Source organism: Equus asinus, chromosome 2 (genome assembly GCF_041296235.1).
Source record: "Equus asinus isolate D_3611 breed Donkey chromosome 2, EquAss-T2T_v2, whole genome shotgun sequence".
In the NCBI taxonomy this organism is placed as follows: domain Eukaryota; kingdom Metazoa; phylum Chordata; class Mammalia; order Perissodactyla; family Equidae; genus Equus; species Equus asinus.
The window spans coordinates 61,234,368-61,251,143 of record NC_091791.1 but is presented as its reverse complement, the minus strand read 5'-3'; the positions used below and the strand labels follow the sequence as shown (position 1 = coordinate 61,251,143).

Here is a 16,776-nt window from a genome sequence, read left to right as displayed (position 1 = left end):
TTCTATTTCGATTTCCTCTTGGAGTAGGGTTCCATGAAGCATAAAATAGAGCTTCTTGGGACTTAGTAAAGCTCAAATAATCAGAATTTGTTGAATAAATCCAAATTTACTCATTCAAATATTTTATGGGTTTCAAAATAAGCAAGATTTTAAGATAAACAAACGGATAGTTGTTTCCTTAAAAACAAGTCTGCTCTGCATTATTCCCAATAGCCAAGATGTGGAAGCAACCCAAGTGCTCAACAACTGATGAATGGATAAAGAAGATGTGGTATATTTACATATACAATGGAATACTACTCAGCCATAAAAGACAAAATCATCCCATTTGCAACAACATGGATGGACCTTGAGGGTATTATGTTAAGTGAAATAAGCCAGACAGAGAAAGACAAACACTGTATGATTTCACTCATATGTGGAAGATAAACACATGGACAAAGAGAACAGATTAGTGGTTAACAGAGGGGAAGGGGGCTGGGAGGTGGGCATAAGGGGTAAAGGGGCACATATATATGGTGACTGACAAACAATAATGTACAACTGAAATTTCACAATGTTATATACTATTATGATCTCAATAAAAAAAACTTTTTTTAAGACTTCTGAAAATCTAGTTTGGAAAGTAAGTGTTATATCGTAAGTGAAGAAAAAATGAATTACAGAGATCCTTTTTGTCATTCTTTAATCTTTTCATTTTATTCAAATATGAATAAGCTTTTACTTACCAAAAAAAAAAAGTCTGCTCTAAACATATTTATCCAGAACCCTCAAAATCTTAATACTATAGTAGACTAAAACTACAAATCTAGAATCTGATTCAAACTTGTATTTCTAATAATCTGGGTATTTATCATACTTTTGCTGTCTTTGGACAGAAAGCTAGTACCACTGTAGAGCTAATCCAACAGTACCCACTCTCTCCATCAGTCCACCACAAAGAAGTGTAATAACAACCAAAGACAGGACTGGCAAAACCAAACTTAAAGCAATTACCCAAATGTGGCTACCTGAGCAACAGGCCATTTAACAGGTCAAACCAGAGGGGGAAAAGGAGTGTATCTTTCTACTGGCAAGCAGATAATAGGTTGATTATTCAATTAATGTTTGTCTGAGTATCACCTATGTACCTAGCACTGTGCCAGGCTCTATTAGACCCACAAAGGTAATAAGATACACAATCTTTGTCTTATCTCTCCAGTAAGATAAGGTGCCCACAAATGAACATTTAGACAACACAACAAGTCAATCTGTGTCTTAAAAATAATAAATCCTATCAGAATTCAGAGAAGACAGAATGGAACAATGAAAAGGGATTAAGAGACAGGAATCTCACAAATTAAGATTCAGAGTAGGATTTCTCCTTGAATCCACCTCCATTTGAAAGAATTTTAATCCCAGATGTCGTTAACCACAAACATAACCTAACAAGTCACTTTCCTCAGTTCCCATTAGGTCTGTTTCCCCATCCATAAAGAGAGGATGTTCGATGCAAAGCAGAGTCATAGGTCATAGCCTCTAACCTAAAATGGACTTTAGAGGTTAGAGGAGTGATCAAAACTGAAACTCAGCTACAAGAACTACATAAATGTTTAGTATGAATATATGGGACATTGGCTTAAGTACAGTAGAGTATTTGTGCTGGAGTGGATCTGGCAAAGTAAGACTGGACCAGACCATGAGAAACCCAATTAAAGAACTGGGACTTGCCTTTGTGTCAGGCAATGTAACCTCTTAAAACATTCAGGTTAAACTGAAATTACATCACTGCCAAAGAACTACAACGTGTAAAGTAGAGAAGGACAGCCACAAACTATAACAGTACAATGAAAGACTTAAGCAAGAGATTTAGTAAGTCAGCATAGCCGTTGACCACCAGGAAATGCCAACAGTCAGGCTGTCATAATCAGAGAAGAGACAGTCTGATTTAGCACAGGAGTTATTCAGCTCACAATGAAAGGCAGTTCCCCCTCAAAGAATCATCCTTGAAAATAGCAGCCACCTTCACTAACCACACAGAAAGGCATGCAACAAACATTTTACATCAGTCTCACAGTCACAAGCTGAGAAGCAATAACAGGTTCTTCACACAAGAAGGGAAAAATTACACTAGATGGTGCTAAAAATATTGAATGAGCCCCTGCACCTCTACCCCTATTTACTCAGTTGAATGATGTTTTAAGCGGGGGGCCAGGGGAGGAGTATGTTTATAACTTTGCAACCACATGTAGCTGAACTTAAGTTCCCAATTAGCTGAACTTCTGTATTGCTTTGGACTCATTCTCAAAACATGGAAAAGATGGATTTCAAAAAACATGCCTCTCGAGCAAAAAATTAACCAGTACTGTAATTGGTCATGCCCCCCTGGTTCTAATTTACCATTCCTACTATAACAGAACAAAAGTGGCACAAGCCAGACTTGTGATCTAGTCCAATGCAGAGTGCCATCTGCTGCACATACACAGGATGTCTCCTATGCAGGATTCAACCTCAGAGTCTCTCAGGGACCTGTAGAAGAGCAAGTTGTTTGTTCCCATGTTTGCCTAATGCATGTGTCTCAAATCAGCATCTACTTAAAGGAGAATTTCCATTCAAGGGGTTTTGAAATACTAATGCTTTCCTAATACTATAGACAGTACTTCTATAAAGGAGGAAAGAGATGTGAAGGGGCAACTGCACTTTATAAAGATCACAGCAAGGGAGACGCTATCTGGGGTGGGTGGGAGTCCCAAAACTGTTACATATCAGCTGTGTAACCTTGACCAAGTCTCTCCCCTTTCTGGACCTCAATTTCAGGCATAAAATGCCAAGAGTTAAATCTCTAAGAGATACCTTTCAAAGTGAGTCTTGTGAGGAATCAAAGAATAACAGATGGAGACAGCTGTATACATGATGGCTTCAACAGAAAAAGAAAAACATCAGTTTACAATCAGGCACAAGTTTCTTCAAAATCCTACAATTCTAAGTGCATTTACAAGTCACCATTCCTATGATAACACTTCTGCCCTTCAGAAATAACACTTCATTTTAATTGTGCTTTCAGTTACAAATTCAGCACATCACTTTTACCCACCTCAGAATAGCACAGAACACTTTCATGAAGTACCCACACAGGGAAGACACTCACAGCCTGACAGATTCGCATAGTGGAAAATATACAAGACACAAATTTAAAAATGCCAAACGAACACCACACCCAAATAGTCTTACAAACTAACTGTGCAAAGTCAGAAGATAGCTTATCAAAATACAGAGACAAAGACAACTTGGGAAGTCTTTAAACAGTTTGAGGGAGAGGGCAATGCAATTAGATTTGGAGGTGGCCTTATTTTTTAAAAAGAACAAAACACATAACTGGAGGCTATAAAACATGCAAATCTAAATTGAACTGTGGAAAAGCTCGGCTCTCATCCAAAAGCTTCAGCAAAGCAATATGTCAGTATGCCCAATATGAAGAAGTATAATTTTCTCACAAGGATAGGGTCCATACCTATGACTAATAGTAACAATACCATCTTACATTTATAGAGCATTAGTTCTTTTCATAGCTCTTTCAGACACTTAATTTTATGTTGTCATTCTTCTTGGGGTATACTCTCTGAAAATCTCCAGTTCAGTTTCCTCTCAAGAGATTTGTGACCAGAGCAAGACAGGTGGAAGTATTTATTGGGAGCTGATGGGACTTGTTTCTCCTATCAGGCTGTCTGCTGTGATTCTCTCATTACCACACTATACAACTTAGCCCTAGGAAATAGAATCAACACTCTTTCTCTCAGAGTTGGCCAGAGACCAACATGTATGGGTCTGGAAAGTCTAAGGGAAGAGAACCTGCTGACTTGTTAGGTTTAGAATTCCATGCCAAGTTGATCTCTTGCAATTGAAAAAAGAAATCAGAACACCTCCCCTCGCCCCCCGCCCCGGTTGTTCAAATAGAAACTCCCGTTCGTTGCCAGCCAATGAAATCCAGCAATAACTGGTTAAGACAACCACCAAATCCCCGCCTCTGAGAACAACTTGTCACATCTGCTTTCCCTCTGCCTGCTGCCCACCCTTCCTTTTTCAGGCACGCGTGAACAAGCTTATAAACTAGCCCTCCAAAAGGACCACCAAGGACCTTTAAGGACCTGAGGGGATGGAGCTTGCTTCCTGGAGCAATGCAGCATCCATTGCAAAGGAGCTGTTCCCCATGCCCACACACGCAGGAAGTCACAGAGGGGGATAAAGTTTGATTTTCCTTCTCGCTCGTTGGCAGAGGGCTAAGAGAAGACGAAGGAGCGGCCCCGCTGGGGTCCTGGGTTCCTCTCAGCGGACAGTTGCCAGCAGCATGGCACTGCCACTCTCCTGACACATACAAAGGCAGCCGCGGCAACTCAGGACACCCCTACCCGCTCGGAGGAGAGAAAGGGGACAACTTGCATGGGGCTCAGTTCGGAAGCAATGGGGCAGAGCTGTTAAGAAGGAGGGACTGAGATGGGGGGCGGGTCAGTGAGAGGTTCAAGTCCCGTCCCTTCCCCGCCCTGGTGTCCCCGGTGCTGCGGGAACATCCCCGCCGTCGCCCCTCCTCCTCCTCCTCCTCTCGGCTTCCTCCGCCCTCCCTCTCTTCCTGGTCGCCGCCGCAGGCGCCTGAAGGGCACGGCCGCTCCCCGGCGCCTGGCAACCTCGGGAGCGGCCGCGAGTTGAGGTAACTCGCCCGCTGCCCGGCGGCCTGCCGGCCCGGGGCTCCCCAAGCCAGCGCCGCCCCGCCCTCCCCGGAGCCGCCGGGCGCGCTCGCTCACCGTCCGGTGCTGCTGCTGCTGCCGGTGGCGGCTGACGCCCAGCCCGGGGAAGCAGCCGGCAGTCAGCGCTCCGCAGCCGCCCGCGCCCCCGCCGCCGCCCCGGGAAGAGAGGAGCAGCAGGAGCGATCTACCTGCGGCGGCCGCCATCTCTCAACTGGAAACGGCGCCGACCCAGGCAGCGCAGCGGACGGCCGGGGCGGAGCTAAGACCCGCCACTCACCGGCGCCGGACCAACTGCCGCCCTTGACTGAGTTGATGAGGTGGGGCTTCCTGCAAAGCCCAATCGACAGGCGGGAGACCCACACTTGAGGCTGCCTGTCACTTCCAGAGTTACCGATTGTGGGACGTAGTCAATTACGGGCAAATTCTAGGGAACCGGTAATTGGCACCCGAGACCCTCAGAATAGCAGGAACAGAGATGGATATTCGATTTCGGCTAATCTTCGCCAAGGATAGAGCTTCGATACGGGTAACTGGAAAAATAGATATTTGTGCAAAGCTTTGTACTTCGTGAGTGTTCTAAGTTGGCAAAATAGACAGCAAATTAATAATCATAAACGAGGTACGCTGGAACTCTCAACGACACGCCCAGAGTTATCATTCATAACTGATGGTATTTGGATGTGCTGAAATTAACCCTACATTATGGAGTGATCTAAGCACTGTGATATGTAGAATAGTATAGGAGAGGTAGAATGATTATCATATCAAAGTACCAGAATGAGTACATGCCATCAGAGTGAATTAACAGACCTGTATACATTTCGAATACTCAACTCATTTTCACCGCACCTTTATATTGATATTCTTACACTCACCAGAAGCAACACTCTCTATTTTCTTACCATCTTTGACCTTGTGTGCACTTACTATAGAAACAGAAGATGTTGATAATATAGTAAAAATCATGTAAAGGTTATTTTATTGAATTTTCATAGTTTAGCTAAACCAGCCGTTAGAATATACTTTAAAATAACTCTTGATCATTTTCTCTTGGGAAATACTTTTTTCCTCAAGCTTATAAGGAGAGCTCATGAAAGACTGGGAAAGAAGGGAGATTTGGAGTTCCTGAATTTCCTTAGAAGAGGATTTCTTTGCTGTCTGCTTATTATTATGAGCTGGTTAATTCTCACACCTCCTTTTAAAATCTGGAACAGGGAAACAATTTGGTAAGCAAATAAAAGTATTATCCTAAATTTTGGAAAACATCTTTGTAGTGTAGCCTTAGCTGACAAAGTTAAAACAAGCAACAAACACAAAACACAGATGACTTTATTGTGTCACTTGTTCTAACAACATCCTTTAAACTTTGACTGAAATGGTACTTTTTTGGCCAAGAAGGGCTAAATAATGAAGTGGAGCTTTTAGTTTGTTTAATCCTTCCTCCCCACCCTAGAACAGTAAAATGATTGGCTTCCCCAGGTGAGACTATCATGCTACTCACCCAAAAGGCATTTATTGCCCAACAGTGGAACCTGAGAGCTCAGGAGTAAGATGCGCCCCCCCCATTCAACAGCTGTACACACTAATCTCCCTAGTTGGAAATCTGTGACATTCCTGGAGCAAGTTCACTTACAATCATTTTCCACTCATCTATATTTATCCCATCTGCATATTATGCATTTACCCATGCCGTGACATTTCCCCTTCTCTCTGGTCCCTTCACACCTTCTTACTAGGGTTACCGTGGATTTTAGTTTTGTTTTTATCTTCTGTGCCTTTGCCAAATCTGGCTATGAAACAGGATTGTGCCCTCCATCTCCATTTTACACTTTAAAAGTTCTACTGGAATTGCCTGTCCTCTATTTATCCACGTATGAAAATTAGAAGTTCATCCTACAACACTGAGATTTAATTCTGTGCATTTGCAAAAGAACCGCAATACGTAGAGGCTTTTTTAAGTGCATGAACATGAAACTGGAGGGATTACCAAAAGCTTTCTTCTTATCTATTTGCCAAGATATGTCATCTTTTGTTTACTGAGATGAAACCACTGATGCACCACAGGTAGGCTGTGTGATTTGAAGATCTACTGACTAAACTGAGTTCTGATAATCCAGGGCCAGAAATTAATCTAAACAAATGTCAATTATCTCTTCACAGAGAAAATCCTTATCCATAGCTACACAGGATGTATCTCACATCAGCTGGTTGGCCAGGCCCCATAAGGAGAAAGTGTAGATAGCTCAACAGAAAGTCATCCTCATACCTAAAAAAAAAAAATTATATATAAAGGGAAATTATATACGAAGGAAAAGGGAATTAATATTCATGGAGTACTTGCTATGTCAGACACTGTGCTGAACACTCTAGAGACATTACATTTATAAAGGATGGCAGAGTAACCATAAAATTCTTAAGAACATCATAACTTTTGAGTGTAAAAAATTGAAGAAAACCTAAATGTCTTACAATAGGGAATCGGTTAAATAGAGACTAACCCTATAACAAAATGTTATAAAACCATTTAAAAAATTATCCCATATATACTTTTTAAAAAGTAATAATACAATATAGGTGATCCTTTTAAAGTTATATATGTATTGGGGCTGGCCTGGTGGTGCAGTGGTTAAGTTCGCACGTTCCGCCTCGGCAGCCCGGGGTCCACCAGTTTGCATCCCGGGTGAGGACATGGCACCACTTGGCAAGCCATGCTGTGGTAGGCATCCCACATATAAAGTAGAGGAAGATGGGCATAGATGTTAGCTCAGAGCCAGTCTTCCTCAGCAAAAAGAGAATTGGCAGCAGATATTAGCTCAGGGCTGATCTTCCTCAAAAAAAAAAAGTTTTAAAAATTAAAAAAGAAAGATATATATACATATAATTTACACAGTGATTTCTGGAAGAATAAACAAGAAAGCATTAACTCTGGGGAGTTTTCAAGGGTAGCCAGCCTTTTGAATGGTTTAACTTTTTCCCACTTGCATGTTATTTTTATAATTATAAAAACATGGTCACTGAAACCTACATGGCTGCAGAATTGTTTTCTGTGCCAATCCTTAAAACAGGTTGATCCTTTTTTTAGCTAAAACTAATCAGAACAGATTTCCTGGAGCATGAAACCCTAACTAGGTTCCTACAAAAATGTACACTGAAGTCAGTTCCCAAATATGACTCAACCCAGTGGAGTATTTGCCTAAGCATTCCAGAATAGCCAGGGTAAGTGATACACAGAGTTCATTGACATTAGCAAGAAAACATGAAAGGGGTCTGCTAAGAGATCTGGGGACTGTGTTTCATGGTTCACTGAAAATAAGAATTATTCAAGTGAGATCAGCAATTCTTAAAGATCAGGGAAAAGTGTATGAAGAAGAGTGAGAGGAAAGGGTTTAGCCTTTGTGGGGACCTGGAATTGGCCACCCCAAGATATGTCTCTTTGGCATCAGGATTATTTGAGGCTGATTGCTTTTGATAAACTGGGACAGGGAAGGAGGCTCTGAGGAATGGAACTTATCCTTTGTTAGGACACGTTTACATTTGTAAGGTAAATCTCTATTTGTAAAAAGTGCCTCCCTCTCTGTACCAGGAAGAAGAAAAGCGATGACCTACTCTCCAAAAACTCTTAATCAATACCAAAGGCAAGGACTTAAAATCTGCATTTTATTGTGCTAGTCTGGTAACCTCCTGTAACTGACTTCCCTCCCCCTCCCAACGTTGGCATTCCTTAAGGATTAAGCATCTTTCCTTAGGCTAGGAACCGATTGCTGCTGTGCTCACCTGTGACCGCCCAGCTCCAGACATAGACTTGCCTCCAGCTACGCCCACCGAGATAGCAGACCACTGCCTACTGTGTCCATCAAGCACTGTGCCGACAGGGCAATCTTGTGACTATTGTGGGAGGAACATTTCAATCACATGTGAAACACCCCGTTTGGGGGTATATAACCACTCTGTGCACCCCACTTCTTCAGTGCCCTTTCTTCCTTCAGGAAGAAAGGCCCCAGGCCATGGTTCCTCATAAAGCTTTGTTTAATTTTCTCTTGCCATTCTGTCTCATGTGAATTTAATTCGTTCTCCGGCCAGACGAACCCCCATTTGGGGAGAGGACATGTCCTCCTCCCCTACACCTTCAAATATTTATCATGAACCACAGCCTAGATCTGATTTAGCTTCACTGTTTTTCCAGATTTCATTATTCCTATGTGTCTACACCTTCCCACCTGCAGTCATTTCTCCACCACTACCACTCTCTTTCCCATGACTTCCTAGCGTTTGTTTTCTTTTATGTCCTTTTTCTGTCACCTTCTCTGGATCATAAATATTTCTAGTCAATGTAGCCGAGAAGGGCTCGATTACTCTTAAACCCCAACTCATATCGTTTCCTGTCTATCTAGTCTCACTCCATTAAACACGCACACACACACATTTCTTTCCTTCCTCATTTTGTTTCTCTTCTTTTCTTCCCCCAATACTCCCATCCCCCTTACTCTAATGTAGACTGCAACCTCACACTGGATTTACATACTTTACATACATAAGTTACATAGATATATTTACATACTCCTTCTTAAAAATTTTTCTGTGGGGGGCCGGCCCCGTGGTGCAGCCGTTAAGTGCACACGTTCGGCTTCGGCGTCCCAGGGTTCGCCGGTTTGGATCCTGGGTGCGGACATGGCACCACTAGGCAAGCCATGCTATGGTACGCGTCCCACATATAAAGTAGAGGAAGATGAGCACGGATGTTAGCTCAGGGTCAGTCTTCCTCAGCAAAAAGAGGAGGATTGGCAGATGTTAGCTCAGGGCCAATCTTCCTCAAAAAAAATTTTTTCTGTGGCAGGAGTCTCATGCCCTGGCCTCCAAAGAATGACTGGCTCCATATTCATTGTTTAACTCAGTGACCCTATAATCTAACATTCTTTTAGATCAGGAATATCAAATCTGCAAGTTTTTTCTGTCAAGAGCAGAACACCGAGAAAACATTGAGTTGAGAAGGGCAGGTCTTGTTCAAATAGGAGTGTCTTTGTTCATGTTCTCAGGTTCTGAGAGGTTGGCAGCAAATTTTGACGCTGTCCTTTTTGTGTTGGATTGGCTTGTGACCTCCTACAGCCTTTGCTATTTACTAGACCTTTGGAGCCAGGAAGTCTTTTGTCTCTATCTGAAGTAATTCAAAGGGGTAGGGCACTGCTTTTGCATTCAGATAAACCACATCTCCTAAATGCGTAGGAATTCAGCATACATTCTTATGGAACTTAACACCATCCATTCCAGAGTCTTCAAAAGTGCCAAAAAATCTTAAGAACTTTCTCTGACAAGTCTGAATTATAACAAAATTCCAAATTGGTAAAGAGCTCCCCTCTCTCAGTGCTCTCCAGGTATTTACTACCCATTCCCTGAACTTACCCTGACATTCCAACCTCCAACTCTTTGCTCCTATTGTACCTAGAAGCCACCTATTCTACTCTTTTGAAGACCATCTCAGCCTCCTCTGAGAGTAAATGTCCAGGTAAAATTAAACTCTCATATTTGTTTTATTTTCTATCATAGTACTTTGGTATTTTATATGAGCTGATGTGACAATAAGGTCTGCCACATTCCTTGACTATCAGACCTATTTGATTAGACTAATCTGCCTGGCTGGACCACAGTCCCCTTCTCTTCTCACTTTTAACGTGTATTTTATATCAAAATTATTTATGTTACCAGCTTTCTCCTACAGAGCTCTTCCAGGTTAGAGTTGCCAATCTAGCAAATTAATTTAAGCTAACTCTTTAACGATGATGCATACTTCTTGGATAGCCTCTTTTACACAACATTTACATTTATAGGAGCCTCTAATGCTGATAGCCAAAATAATTTCACAAAATATGGCAGGTCTAAAAATATTATTTTGGGGTGAGATAGTCCATTAATAGCCTTCAAAAATTCATCAACTACCTAGCCTCTTTAATCTGCTTACTTCAAAGTCAAATACATCTTGATGTTCTGCTGAGTGTCGCCCGAATTTCAGCTCCTCTGAAACTGAACTAAGTTAGTGTCAAATGCTATATTCATTCTCCATTTTGATATAATTTATATAGTCTTAATCAGTACTTATTTATACATGAGCACATAAAGAGTCTGGGATATGGGTTGTACTTGGTGGGAGGCAGAGGGTGGCGGAAACTGTGGGCGTGAGACTGGTCATTGCCAGCTAACAACAGGTGCTAATGCTGCTCTTTAAATTTAGCCATTGCACTTGGCATCTTGTCTCTCAGCCGTCACTTACGGCAACCACTGCTGATTTGGAAAGGATCAAGGAAAGAATGACAAAGACACATTTATTAAAAGGCAGAGAAAAACAGAGTTTTGTTCTCTTTTATTTAATAAAAACTAGCCTAAGGAATAAAAAACAGCATGAGACTTGGAAAGTGTAAAGACAGCTTAAAAGAGTGAAATGAGAAGGAAATTATTCAAAGAGATAATAATCATTAACAGATCATTCTTAATTAGGTGCGTTAAAAGCCATTCCAGCTACCAAAACTTGGGAGCAAAAGTATCTAAAATTTGGGTGGAGACTCAGAAAGTAATGACTACTAACTGAGAGGTGGGATAAGAGAAGGGGACAAAACGTGGATGAGTATAATATATTTATTCATTCAATCAATCAGTCAAGAAAAATATATTCAATGACTATTATATGCCAGGTAATATATGCTAGAAGAAATATTCCAAAATTCACATTTTCTGCATCATGTATTTCTTTTTCTAAAATGCTCATTTATCCCTCCTAACATTGAAATGGGATCAATTCCAGCTTTGCAGTCCAACATTTATATATCACTCAAAAAAATTACTAAAGATCCCCTGAGTTATCTCAGAGCATCAATATAGCATAAATTTAAAACATACTACTAATGTAATAATCGCCCCACTCAACATTACTAAGAAAACATATGAAGAAATTGTAGTTGTTTGCTTCAATGTGTAGTAGGGTACAATTCTACTTAAATAGTTTCTAACTTTTTCATTGCCTAGAGTATAAACAAAATTTCAATCTCAGAGAATTATAAGAATACATTGTGTTCCTTTCTTCATGCCTCACTTTGTTGCTAAGTATATATTAGATTGAAACAGCCCTTTGGCTTATCCAGCATCAGAGGGAATAACTTGTTAAAATTTAAGCAAGATTTATAGCATATATAGATGCAACTACTTTAGGTCCGAAAGCAATTAGACCTATTATCTATTCAATCAAAACATGATTATTATCAAGAAGAGGAAAATTTTACATAATACTACTAGATTATAAACACAGGGTAGCATGTGAAAGGGTCCTAACTCAGAATCTTGTTAATTTGGAAATACAATTATATTAATTCTCATGATGTAGAACTCAAGAAGATGTAAGAAAGATTTGATGTTCTTTCAAAATTGGCCGTTGCTGATTTCTCATCAATTTTGTGTTTTGGAAGGTGAAAAAATATAAACATAAACAAATAACTTTCTGTTTGCCAACATGGGTCCTTCTCCCAGAAATAGTCCTGGGAAATGAATGACTCTTGTTAAATCAGATTTTACATATAGGTTCATAGTAAGCAGGCCAATTTTGAAAAATAAAATCCTAGTCAGTCATTTCTGGAATACATCCCTTAGAATGGTAATTCTCAATCTTTGTTCCATCTTGGCAGATAAATTTTTAACATATGCTCATCACAAACAATAGCTCACTAAGCACATCTGAATAAATAAGACAGACTTTGGCTTATACTAAATTCCAAGTGTGTTAGTTCTAACTACATTGTGCCCAGATATCTCTTTGTATTAAAGGATCTGAAATATTTCTTAAATATAATTTTTAAAAAAAGTTTCTTCTGTAACTGCAGTAATGGCTATCCCTGATCCCCAGGAAATTCATTCATTGTTTCAATAAATAATGTGATTTGTTAGTTGAATTACCACAGCTAACAAAATATAGGTTCTGGCGTCACAAAGTTTACCATATAATAATAAGAGGTAAGGGAAGCAGGAGAATATTGTAGGAGGGCATCTAACCCATTTTTGAGGATCTGAGAAGGGATCCCAGGAGAAGTAATATTTGGTGAGACCTGAAGGATTAGTAGGAGTAAATGCCAGAGGGAGAATAGTGAGATTTGATACCAGAGAGGCAATAGGAACAGGTTACATAGGACCTTACAAACCATATTAAGGAATTTGGACTTTATCCAAAGAGTAAAGGTAAGTCTTGAAGGATTTTAGAAATGGGAGAGATTAGAGAATAGATTGGAGACTAGAAAAACTGAAGGCAGGAAAACAAATTAGGAGATCTAGGCAAGAAATGCCAGTGGTACGGTTTATAGTATTGGCCATGGGGAAAAAAATAGACTAATTTGAGAGAGATTGTGTATAAGAAGTTGAATCAAAAGGTATTGGTAATTGGTAGGATATTAGGGGGTGGGAATGAAGGAGAGTAAGGCATCAAGGGAGATTTCTAGGTGTGTCACTTGGGCAACTGGCTAATGCCATTCACTGAAAGAGGAAATATAGAAAAGATTTGTTGGGGGAAGATGAGTTCAGTTTTGAAAACGTTGTGTGTCAGGTGCCTTGAGACATCCAAGCAACAATATTCATCAGACAGTTGGTTATTTGATTCTTAGACTTACAAAGGACATCTGGGCTATAGAAATAGATGTGGGAGTCATCAACATATACATAGTTAGTAATCAAAGCCATGGGAGTAGAATGTTACCACCCAGGATAAGTATGAAGAAGAAAAGAAGATCTAAGAAATTAGTTTCCATTTAATGTGCTTCCATAATATGTGCTTAACAGATATTTGATTTGAGTGAATGAATGAACAAATAAAAACATGAGTCTTAAAATCTAGAATGAACTTTAATCATTTGCACAGGACTTTTTCAGATAGCTAATATCCACTGGCCTCAGATAGTTAGTGGCTATAAGCTGTTTGGTTTTCCAAAACATTCCATTCTGGGTTCTTGAAGAATTTTTTTAATCTACTGCAAGATTCTTATTTTATTACAGTGACAATATGTGTAAAGTCCCCAAGCTGAGTCCTAATACTTCAGAAAAAAGCAAACTTACATACTTGACATCGTTCCTTGCACATAATTATGCTCAGTAATCATGTGTTCAAAGAGATTTGTGGAATGAATGAATAAAAAGCATATTCCTATCTTCTCACAATAGAGAAAGTTATAGTACCACCACTCCACTGCTCTTATGTTTGTTGAGCTACTACAATAAGAACAACATAGTAATTCAGTTCCTAGGGCCATTTAATCAAAGGAAGCACATCTGAACTGATAAGGCTGCCTGGGCATATTGCCAGAGAGCTGAGGTGATATATTTAACAAAGAACTCATGTCCAAAATGTACAAAGAACTCTCACAAATCAATAAGAAAAAGGCAGCAACCCAACAGAAAAATGGGAAAAAGACTTGAACAGATAATTTACAAAAGAGGAGATCAAAATAACCAGTAAACAAATGGAAAGGTGCTTGATTTCATCCCCCATGAATGAAACACAAATTAAAAATCACAGTGCAATAGTGTTGTGGTTTTTAATTTCATGCTTGTTTGAAATTAAAGTGGGCCTACTTGAAGCCCACTTCAAGCCCACAGAATAGTTAAAATGAAAAAGGTGAAAAATACCACGTTTTGGAAAGGATATGGAACAATCTCAACCCTCATATGTTGCTGGTAGGAGTATAAATTTGTGCAACCACTGTTATCAGTCATATTACATTTAGGAGACAGAACCTCACCAATTACCTGAATGGCGACAATTTAGTATACATAATTGTTAATAAGGGCCTCTTCTCTAAGTTTTAATAATTCTAATCATTTTCCTTTGTTTTCTCAGCCTTATGCATTGTAGATGCTTCCTAAAGTTGCTACCTCATGATTCACTCGAGTTTTCTTTTTACCCTTAAAGTAACTTAGTTAATATCTTTGTACCTAGTTAACAATGATTTATATGAAATTATCTCTGTTCAAGTAACTGGCATGGTTTTTGTCTCCCAACTGGTACAGAATTTGTACCGGGAGTGATCAAGAAAACAGACCCTCAAATATGCGATTTAAGGATTGTTGTGAGCAAGTCTTTGGGCTTAATTAAACACAGTGCTGAGCTCCTTGCCAACAAGAAACATGATTCTAGTAATCCATGGCTTGCAGTATATTCACATTTAATCAAATCATCACCTGTGGGTGAATGTGATTAATTGCCTACTGAGACAAATGTCTTGGGGGCCTAAGTGACTTCTGCACTTTACCAATATGGCAATAATGATGACTTCTAGGACTGTCCTGTGGCCTGGGACCCAGTTACCTAAAGACGTAGGCTCTCATGTTACAAGGAGCAGAGGTACAGCTGAAAGGGTTTTAAGATTAAAATTATAAAACTCAGGGGCTGGCCCGGTGGCTGAGCGGTTTAAGTTCGTGCACTCTGCTGCAGGCGGCCCAGTGTTTCGTTGGTTCGAATCCTGGGTGCGGACATGGCACAGCTCATCAAACCACGCTGAGGCAGCGTCCCACATGCCACAACTAGAAGGACCCACAACGAAGAATATACAACTATGTACCCGGGGGCTTTGGGGAGAAAAAGGAAAAAAATAAAATCTTTAAAAAAAAAAATTATAAAACTCATATCCTGGTAACCAGGGATGCTCCTCTCACACACTATGAGAGTAGTTCAGATTTGGGGATCTTTCTGGGAAACTACTCTGTGCACTAAATTCAAAACTTGCCAAATATCTAAAACAAAAGTTTCTATTACAAACATAAAAAGATAGAGATTGAAAGGTGGAAATAGAGAGCACCTTGGAAATAAACTAGTCCTAGTCTCTGATTGGAAAAAATAAATAAAAGAGACTCAGAGAGGTGAATGACTTGGCCAATCAAGAATTAATTTAGTAGCAGAGCTAGGATGAATAATGCCACTGAAGCTGGTACCTGAGGGTTACTGTAAATATTCAACAAGATTACCTTTTGACCTTGTTATGAAAAGAAGTTAATCTTGTCAATTTGCTATTTTCTTGTTTAACCTGAGGAGTGACTCAAAGGTCAGAAGGATTTATGAGCTTGTTTCACAGAAGAAAAAGAATGCCTTCAAGGATCACCAGATAACCAGCCCTCAGCTGCAGTTGACGCCCAGAAGTCAGATTGCCCAGGGACTTTTTGAGAGCCAAAGAAACACAGATTATCCCTTTGTTTCTCCAAAACTCCTCCTGCCAAGCCCCTTAGCTCTATAAAACTCCTTGCTTTCTTCTCTTGTTAAGGTGGATTTGAGAGAACCTATCCTCCTACCTTCTCCTTTTGGCCAATTCAAATAAACCTTTCTCCATCTCCAAGCACAATGTCTAAGTGATTGGCTTATGTGCATCAGGCACACAAACTTGAGATTAACAGGTTCAATATCACCATCACCAAGTGTCATCCAGGGAAGTCCCTAAAACATTTTCCATGTCTAATGCTTTTTTTTTTTTTTAAGTTGTGCTTGCTTATAGGAACCAAGGCAAAACATTGCCAGGTGGCCAAACAGCAGAACCAGTCCAAACCAGAAAGGTCCAAGATAGCCATGCCCCAAAGGAAACGTTTGCAAAAGGTGCCATGCACCTGAAGGGAAGATCTGTGTGTGCCCAAATGTCCCCGCCCCAGAGTGATCATCTGGACCCTCCTCACCCATTCACATCCTATAAGAAACCTGCTCACCTTCCCTTCAGAGAGAAGGTGTTTCAGAGCATGAGCTCTGCCTCCTCCATTCATTGATCAGCGAATAATGTTTCTGCTCTGCTATTGCAAACCAGCTCGCATTCTATTGGTGCAAGTGACCCTAGGCAAAAAGACCCACTTGCAAGTCATTGTCCCTTATGGCTCCATAACACAAAAACTGAGGACTTACTAGGTCTCAGGCACGTGCTGAGTGATTTTATATGTATTAGCTCATTTAATCTTCTCACTAACATTATGAGACAGGTATTAGTATTCCTCTTTTACAGATGAAGAAATTGAGGTTAAATAATTTGTGCAAATTCAGTACTCAAACCCAGGAATGAAAGAC

At 40.2% G+C, this 16,776-nt stretch overlaps 1 protein-coding gene across 2 annotated transcripts in view; it reads right to left on the bottom strand.

Annotated features, from left to right (window-relative positions):
- Positions 1-4,922, bottom strand: part of MCU (mitochondrial calcium uniporter) — a 189,534-nt gene extending 184,612 nt beyond the window's left edge. For both annotated transcript variants that reach the window (XM_070489934.1, XM_044756880.2), the window contains exon 1: positions 4,776-4,922. In XM_070489934.1, the coding sequence (XP_070346035.1) occupies positions 4,776-4,922 (147 nt within the window). The remainder of the gene's footprint in view (positions 1-4,775) is intronic.
- Positions 4,923-16,776: the final 11,854 nt, after the last annotated feature.